This window comes from Grus americana (genome assembly GCF_028858705.1).
Source record: "Grus americana isolate bGruAme1 chromosome 34 unlocalized genomic scaffold, bGruAme1.mat SUPER_34_unloc_2, whole genome shotgun sequence".
NCBI lineage: Eukaryota > Metazoa > Chordata > Aves > Gruiformes > Gruidae > Grus > Grus americana.
In genome coordinates this window covers 23,811-30,138 of record NW_026561321.1, presented here as the reverse complement: position 1 = coordinate 30,138, position 6,328 = coordinate 23,811, and the positions used below count along the sequence as shown (strand labels likewise).

General features: G+C 72.5%; 2 protein-coding genes across 3 annotated transcripts; one reads left to right on the top strand and one right to left on the bottom strand.

Annotated features, from left to right (window-relative positions):
- Positions 1 to 271: 271 nt before the first annotated feature.
- Positions 272 to 1,690, top strand: BLOC1S3 (biogenesis of lysosomal organelles complex 1 subunit 3). The gene is made up of 2 exons (XM_054811457.1): positions 272 to 405; positions 957 to 1,690. Exon 2 carries the CDS (start codon positions 960 to 962, stop codon positions 1,467 to 1,469), a length of 510 nt encoding a protein of 169 aa, XP_054667432.1. The 5' UTR covers positions 272 to 405; positions 957 to 959; the 3' UTR covers positions 1,470 to 1,690.
- Positions 1,691 to 1,903: 213 nt separating this feature from the next.
- Positions 1,904 to 5,578, bottom strand: CCDC61 (coiled-coil domain containing 61). Of its 2 annotated transcripts, XM_054811454.1 has the most exons (14): positions 5,292 to 5,578; positions 4,540 to 4,699; positions 4,375 to 4,457; positions 4,113 to 4,270; positions 3,851 to 4,003; positions 3,565 to 3,748; positions 3,370 to 3,452; positions 3,142 to 3,284; positions 2,959 to 3,037; positions 2,763 to 2,827; positions 2,593 to 2,674; positions 2,440 to 2,497; positions 2,250 to 2,316; positions 1,904 to 2,134 (listed from the first exon to the last, which is right to left on the bottom strand). In XM_054811454.1, exons 2-14 carry the CDS (start codon positions 4,685 to 4,687, stop codon positions 2,037 to 2,039), a joined length of 1,401 nt encoding a protein of 466 aa, XP_054667429.1. In that variant the 5' UTR covers positions 4,688 to 4,699; positions 5,292 to 5,578; the 3' UTR covers positions 1,904 to 2,036. The 2 variants fall into 2 exon arrangements, with proteins under 2 accessions (XP_054667429.1, XP_054667430.1); XM_054811455.1 differs by lacking the exon at positions 5,292 to 5,578 and having other exon boundaries at positions 1,966 to 2,134; positions 4,375 to 4,399; positions 4,540 to 4,674.
- Positions 5,579 to 6,328: the final 750 nt, after the last annotated feature.

Here is a 6,328-nt window from a genome sequence, read left to right as displayed (position 1 = left end):
CCTAAGCCTGGGCATAAGCCTGCACCTAAGCCTGGGTCTAGGCCTGGGCCTGCGCCTAAGCCTGGGTCTAAGCCTGCGCCTAAGCCTGAGCCTGGCCTTAGCCCTGGACATGGGGCCTGGGGGGGGGGGTGGGGGGGTGGGGACAAGGGACACCAGGGCCCCCCCAGTCCCTCCCAGTTCCCCCCCGCCCCCCCAGTGCCACCCACCGCCGCGCTTCCCCCTCCCGCCGCCAGGGGGCAGAGCGCACGCCCTTCCCCGCTGCTCCGCGCATGCGCTATCGGCTGACAACGCCCGGCCCGCCATGCCGAGTGAGGGCACTTCCGGGTGACGGCCGGGCCGTGCCACGTGACGCGGCGCTCGCGTGGGGCCGCCTGTCATGTGACCTTCGGCGGCTCCGCGCAGGAGGTGGGAGATGGGGGGGGGGGGTTTGGGGGTCCCCGTGGGGCTGGGGGGGGTCCGTGGGGTATGGGGGGGTTTTGGGGGCTCTCCGTGGGGCTGGAGGGGGGGGGGCCGTGGGGTATGGGGGGGTTTGGGGGATCCCTGTGGGGTGAGGGGGTCCCCGGGGGGCTGTGGAGGGATTTGGGGGTCCCCGTGGTGCTATGGGGGGGGTCCGTGGGGTATGGGGGGGTTTTGGGGGGTCCCCGTGGGATGGGGGGGGTCCCCGTGGGGCAGAGGGGAGTCTCCATGGGCGTGGGGGGGGTCTGACGGTCCCCGTGGGGCTGTGGGAGGGGGGTTTGGGGGTCCCCGTGGGGTGGGGTTGGTCCCTGTGGGCGTGGGGGGGGTTGGGGGTCCCCGTGGGGGGGTCTGAGCACGGATTGGGGGGGGGGGGGGGCAGACACTCCGCAGGACCCCGGGGCCAAACCCGGAGCGTGCGTGTGTGTGTCCCCCCCCAAAAAAAGGTTGGGGGCACTTGGGGGGCGCTGACCCACACCCCCACACCCCCCCCTTCCCCCAAGGCCATGGCCGCCCCCCGCCCCCCCAGGGTGGTGCCGGGCGAAGCCTCCGAAAGCGACTCAGAGCCGGAGCCGCCGCGGGGGGCGAGCGGGGGGTTCCCCGGTGCCGGGCTGAAAGTGCCGGGCGAAGCCTCCGAAACCGAGGAGGAGGAAGAGGAGGAGGAGGAGGAGGAGGGAGGCGAGAGGCCGAAGACCCCCCAGGCTTCGCCGGAAGAACCGGCGCCGGTTTGGGGGTACGGCCGGGGGGGCCCCTCGCTGTTACAGCAACGGCTGCGGGAAGGTTCGGGACGGCTCCGGGGAGCGGTCGGCGGCGCCCTACGGCAGAGTTACGGCAACGCCGCCCGGCATCTGGGGGGGCTCGGGGGGGCCCTGGGGCGGGCGCAGGCGACGGCGGCCGCCGCCGCTCACTGCCTGCGCCTGGCTCGTCGCGACCTGCGCGCCGTGGCCGCCACCGTCGACATCGTCGCCGCTTGTCGCCTCTTGCCCGACATCCGCGGGGAGCTGCCGGCGCTCTGACGCAACGGCGGGAACCGGCGGCGTCATTCGAGGTCACCCACCGGCGCGGCTGCGGAACCCCGAGTTGTCCCCGAAGATGACGCCCGCACCCCCCCCACCCCCCTCCCCGCCAAACCGCGCGCGCCCCTGGGGTGGCGTCGTCCCCAAACGCCGCCGCGTCGCGTGACGCGGGAATCAATAAATCTCCGGTGATGGTGGCACAGCCCGGGGGGGGCTCGGTGGGGACACCCGGGGGGTGTCAGGGTGGGGGGGGGCGTCACTTCGCGGTGGCCGTCGAGCTCCGGGGTGGCCCCAGGGGATGGGACCGGTGGCCTGCGCCGCGTCGCGCGTGTCATCGGCGTCCCCAGCAGTGGGATGAGGGGACGGTGACGGGGGGGGACACACACACACACACACGACACCCCCCCCTTCAAGACACAGGACACGCCGTGGGGGCCACACGAGGGTTTATTTGGGGGGACGATGTTCCCCCCACCCCATGCCAGCACTGTCACCTCTGGGGACATGGGGAGAGTCCCCAGGGGAGGGTCTGGGGGTCCCCGGGGGGGTTTGGGGTCCCCGGGGGGGTCACGTGCAGGTGTCCAGGCTGTCCATGTACTCCTGCAGCGCCTGCAGCCGGGCGTCGATCTCGGCCAGCTCAGCCGAGGGCTCCTCGTAACGGTTCTCTGAGGGGGGGGGGGAGCAGGAGAAAATGGGGTAAAAAAAGCCAAAATCAGGCTGGGAGGGGGGTGGGGCACCCCAAAAATGTAGGGGGGAGGGTTGCAGGGTGGGGGGGCTCACCTTTACCGGGGCGTTTGCCGGCGGCGTTGCCTGCGGACGGCTTGTGGCCGGCGGCCGGGCAAGAGGCCTTGGGGGTGGAGGGGGGGGGTGAGGGTGGCACCCAGCGGGGGCAGTGCACCCCCCCACCGCGCTCACCCCGCTTTGGGGTGCAGGGGGGACCCGCAAACGGGGTGGGGGGCGAGGTTCTCACCACGCCGGGGCCGTTGCAGGACGAGGCGCTCAGGGGTCTCCGGGTGCGGGTTGCCCTCCTGTCCGAGGAATTGGGGGGGGGGGGGTTAAGGGGTGCTGGGGGGGGGGTCAGGGTGCCCCCCCCACCCCACCCTGCACCCACCCCGCTGGTTACCTGGGGGGCAGGGGTTCAGGGCGCTCATCAGCGTCGCTGCCGGAGCTCATCGCCGCCGAGCGCCGGCTCCGGAAACTTTCGGCTGTGGGGAGAAACGGGGTTGGGGGGGGCGAACCCCAGCACCCAGTGGGTGCCCCCACCCCGCCCACCCCCTCGCGCTCCCCGCTTACCCGAGGAGCTGCGCCCGCGGCTCCTTGCCGGGCTGGCGCTGCCGAAAGCCGCCCCGCGCCGCTGGCTGCACCCAAGGGTGACGGTGGTGAGGTTGGGGGGGGGGGAGGGGGGTTAAGGGGGGGCGGGGGAGCCCCCCCCTCACCCCGAGAGAAGGGAGGGGACGGGGACGGGGACAAGCCCGGTGTCACCGCTGACTTTTTGAGCTCGGCCTCCTTCTGCCGGCGCTGCCGGGCCCTGACGAAGGCGGTGGGGTCGAAACGCGGCGGGCGGGAGCCTGGCGGGGATGGGAAGATGGCGTCGGGGTGGGGAGGGGGGGGGGGCGAACCGTGTCCGTGTGGGTCCGTCACCCCCCCGTGCGTGTCCCCACGCGTCCCCCACCTGCAGGCGACGGGGACCGCGGCGGGGGGCGACCCTGGCTGCCGCCACGACTCTCCCGGGACGCCGAACGCGACGGGTGCCGGGTGCCGGAGAGGGACCGGCGCTCCTGGGGGCGAGGAATCGTGCCGGCGGGCGACCGGCGGCTGCCGAGGGGACAAGCGCCGTGAGGGGGGACACACACACCCCCCCCACACCCCCGGGACCCCCCCTCTTCTACCCCGGCCTCACCCCCTCTTGCAGGAAGCCAGCTCGGCCGTCAGGCTCTTCACCTGCAGCTGCAGCCTCCGCTCCGACGCCTTCGCCTCCGCAAGCTGCGACGGGGAGGGAAAGGTTCGCCGCGCCGCCGGCAGCACCCCCGAACCGCCGGCAGCGCCCCCCAACCGCCGGCAGTGCCCCCCAACCGCCCCGTTACCGGCACCCCACCTCCGCGGCCAACTGCCGCTGCTCGCGTCGGTGCCGGGTTTTTTCCCGTAGCAGCTCGTCCTCCAACCGGCGCGTCGCTCGTCGCAGAGCCGCGGTCTCCGTCGCCGTCCCGTCACCCGGCTCTCGCCGCGACGCCCGCAGCGTCGCTTCCGCCGCCCGCTTCTCTTCCAGCGCCCGCTGCAGCCTGTCGGGGGACCCCGAGGTGAGGGGGGGAGTTTTAGGAGGGGGGGGGGGTCTCCAGGCGGGGATCCCCCGAACCCTTCCCGGTAACGCCGGCCCCGCTCACTCTTCCCGCAGGTGCCGGATCTCGGCGTTTCGGCGATCCTCCCCGTGCCGAGCCCGGAGTTGCGCCAGCTCCTCCCTCAGCTCCCGTACCAGCCTGCGCAGCGCGGCAGGATCCGACCTCCCCGCGTAGGGCAGCGGCAGCGGGTAGTGGATCCTGGGGGGGGACGGGACACACACGGCCGTGTCGTGGGGGGGTGCGTGCGTGTGTGTCCCCCCCCGCCGCGTCCCCCCCGCTCGGTGTCGTCCCCCCCCAGCCCCGTCACCTGTCGAACTCGACGGAGTAGACGAGGATGAGGTAACGTTTGGCGCTGAGCGGGGAGGCGGCAGAAGTTGGGGGCCGGGCGATCGCCCCCGTTTTCCGGCTGCGCAGGGTCTCCAGGTCGGCGTAGGTGAGGAGCTCCAGGCTGACGGACTCGCTGCTCTGCGGTAGGGGAAAAGTTAAGGGGGCGGGGGGGCTCGGTGGGACGCCCCCCCCCGCCCCAAAACGGCGTGGAGAGGTGCGGGGGGGGACGGCACCGGCCTCACCTGCATCAGCGCCGACTCCAGCATGCTGCAAAAAATGCCAAATTGCTTGAAATTCCCCGTTTTGTGAGTCAGGTCCTCGATGACTGCGAAGAGGGGGGGGGGGGGGTCGGTCGGTTGGGGGGGGGGGGAACCCCTCAATTCTTTCCCCCCCTCCCCAGGACTCACAGGCGGCGTCAAACTCCCCCCTCCACTGGTCGGCGGTGAGATGAGCCTCCACCTCCACGTCCAGCATCGAGCGGGTGAGGGTCAGCCGGACGGTGTGTCCCCCGTGCCGGAAGGCGCAGTCGGCCTGCAGGTACCGCGGCTCCGCCATGGCGCTGGGGATCTGGGGGGGGGGCACCCCCAGGAGATGGAAGAGAAGGGGGAAGTGGGGGGGGGCACCCCCTGGGAAAGGGGACCCAGGTCCAAGCGGCTCAGGGAGGGGGGCGTTAGGGTGGATTCTGGGGTGGTGGGTGCATGGGGAGGGGGAACGGATTTTTGGGGTGCACTGATGGAGGGGGGGGTAGGACGAGGGGGCATCAGCTATGGGGGGGGGAACTGGAGGGGGGGGCTGTTTGGGGGAGCCCATGCCTTGGGGGGGGGGGCAGGCCCTGGGGGGGGCAGTTTGGGGGGGGCAGTTTGGGGGAGCCCAGGGCTGGGGGGGGGGCTGTTTGGGGGAGCAAGGGGGGGCCCAGGCCTTGGGGGGGGGGCAGGCCCTGGGGGGGGCTGTTTGGGGGGGCAGTTTGGGGGAGCCCAGGCCCTGGGGGGGGCTGTTTGGGGGGGCAGTTTGGGGGAGCCCAGGCCCTGGGGGGGGCAGTTTGGGGGGGGCAGTTTGGGGGAGCCCAGGCCCTGGGGTTCTGCTCTGAGGGACACCGGGGGGGGCCGGGGGCAGGGGGGGGGGAACCAGGCCCGGGGGGGGCTGTTTAGGCGGTAGATACCGGGGAAAGCTCGGCCGCTGGGGGAATCGCGGGGGACCGGAGAGCCCCTCCGGACGGTCACCGGCCCGGGACCCCGCACCGGCCCCGGCCCCGCTCACCGCTCGCCGCCCGCCGCGCTCCGCCGCCGCCGCCTCAGCCTCAGCCCCGCCCCCTCGCAGCCCTACCCCCGGTGCCATTGGTCGATCACGCTCAGCCAAGCCGTCTCATTGGTTCTCGCCGCAGCCCGTCACCTCTCGCCCCGCCTCACTCCAAGAGGCCGTTAGGCGCTTCACACACACACACACACCCCCCGCCCTCCAGTATCCCGCTGCTATTGGCTGTCAGGCGGAGCCCGCCTCCCATCTCCGCGGAACCACTGGTTGCTGCGGCTGTCAATCAGACCCCTTAGGAAGGGGAGGAGCCACCCGCCCCTGTGGCGCCCCCTGCTGGAAAGAAGCCGCGAGTTCGACGATGCCGGGCGAGGCCCCGCCCCTTCTCGCGAACCCCGCCTGGCCCCGCCCCCTTTTCATTGACAGCGGCGTGGCCCCGCCCCCTCCCATTGATAACTCCAGCGCCCCCGCCCCATTCATACGGGGGGGGGGGCACAGATTGGGGGGGCCCCAGATTTGGGGGGGGGGGGCTCAGACAAGGTGTGGGGCAACTGAGCCTTGGACCAGTTTAATTAACCAGGGATAGACTGGGGGGGAGGGGAAGGACCTCGTGACCCCCCCCCCGACCCTGAAATGGGGGGGAAGGGGGCGGCCCCAAGGTCTCAAATCCCCCTGGAATGGGGGGAGGGGAGGGGGGGTCGGCCCCCCCAAAAAAATGGGGTGAGGGAAAATATAACCACCCGCCCCTGCTGCCCCCAACCCGCCCTGGGGGGCAGACTGTGTCCGTGGGGCTGTCCGTGGGGCCATCTGTGGGGCCATCCGTGGGGCCATCCGTGGGGCCGTCCATGGGTTCATCTGTGGGTCTGGCCATGGGTCCATCCGTGGGTCCATCTGTGGGGCCATCCGTGGATCCATCCATGGATCCATCCATGGCTCTGTCCATGCATC

Excerpts from the sequence above, each read along its gene's own strand:
- BLOC1S3 (XM_054811457.1), top strand. The coding sequence starts at position 960 with ATGGCCGCCCCCCGCCCCCCCAGGGTGGTGCCGGGCGAAGCCTCCGAA.
- CCDC61 (XM_054811454.1), bottom strand. The coding sequence starts at position 4,687 with ATGGCGGAGCCGCGGTACCTGCAGGCCGACTGCGCCTTCCGGCACGGG. Across the intron at positions 3,285-3,369 it reads CTGGCTTCCTGCAAGAGGGG|CCGCCGGTCGCCCGCCGGCA; the intron begins GTGAGGCCGGGG and ends TCCCCTCGGCAG. Across the intron at positions 2,828-2,958 it reads AAGGAGGCCGAGCTCAAAAA|CCAGCGGCGCGGGGCGGCTT; the intron begins GTCAGCGGTGAC and ends CCTTGGGTGCAG.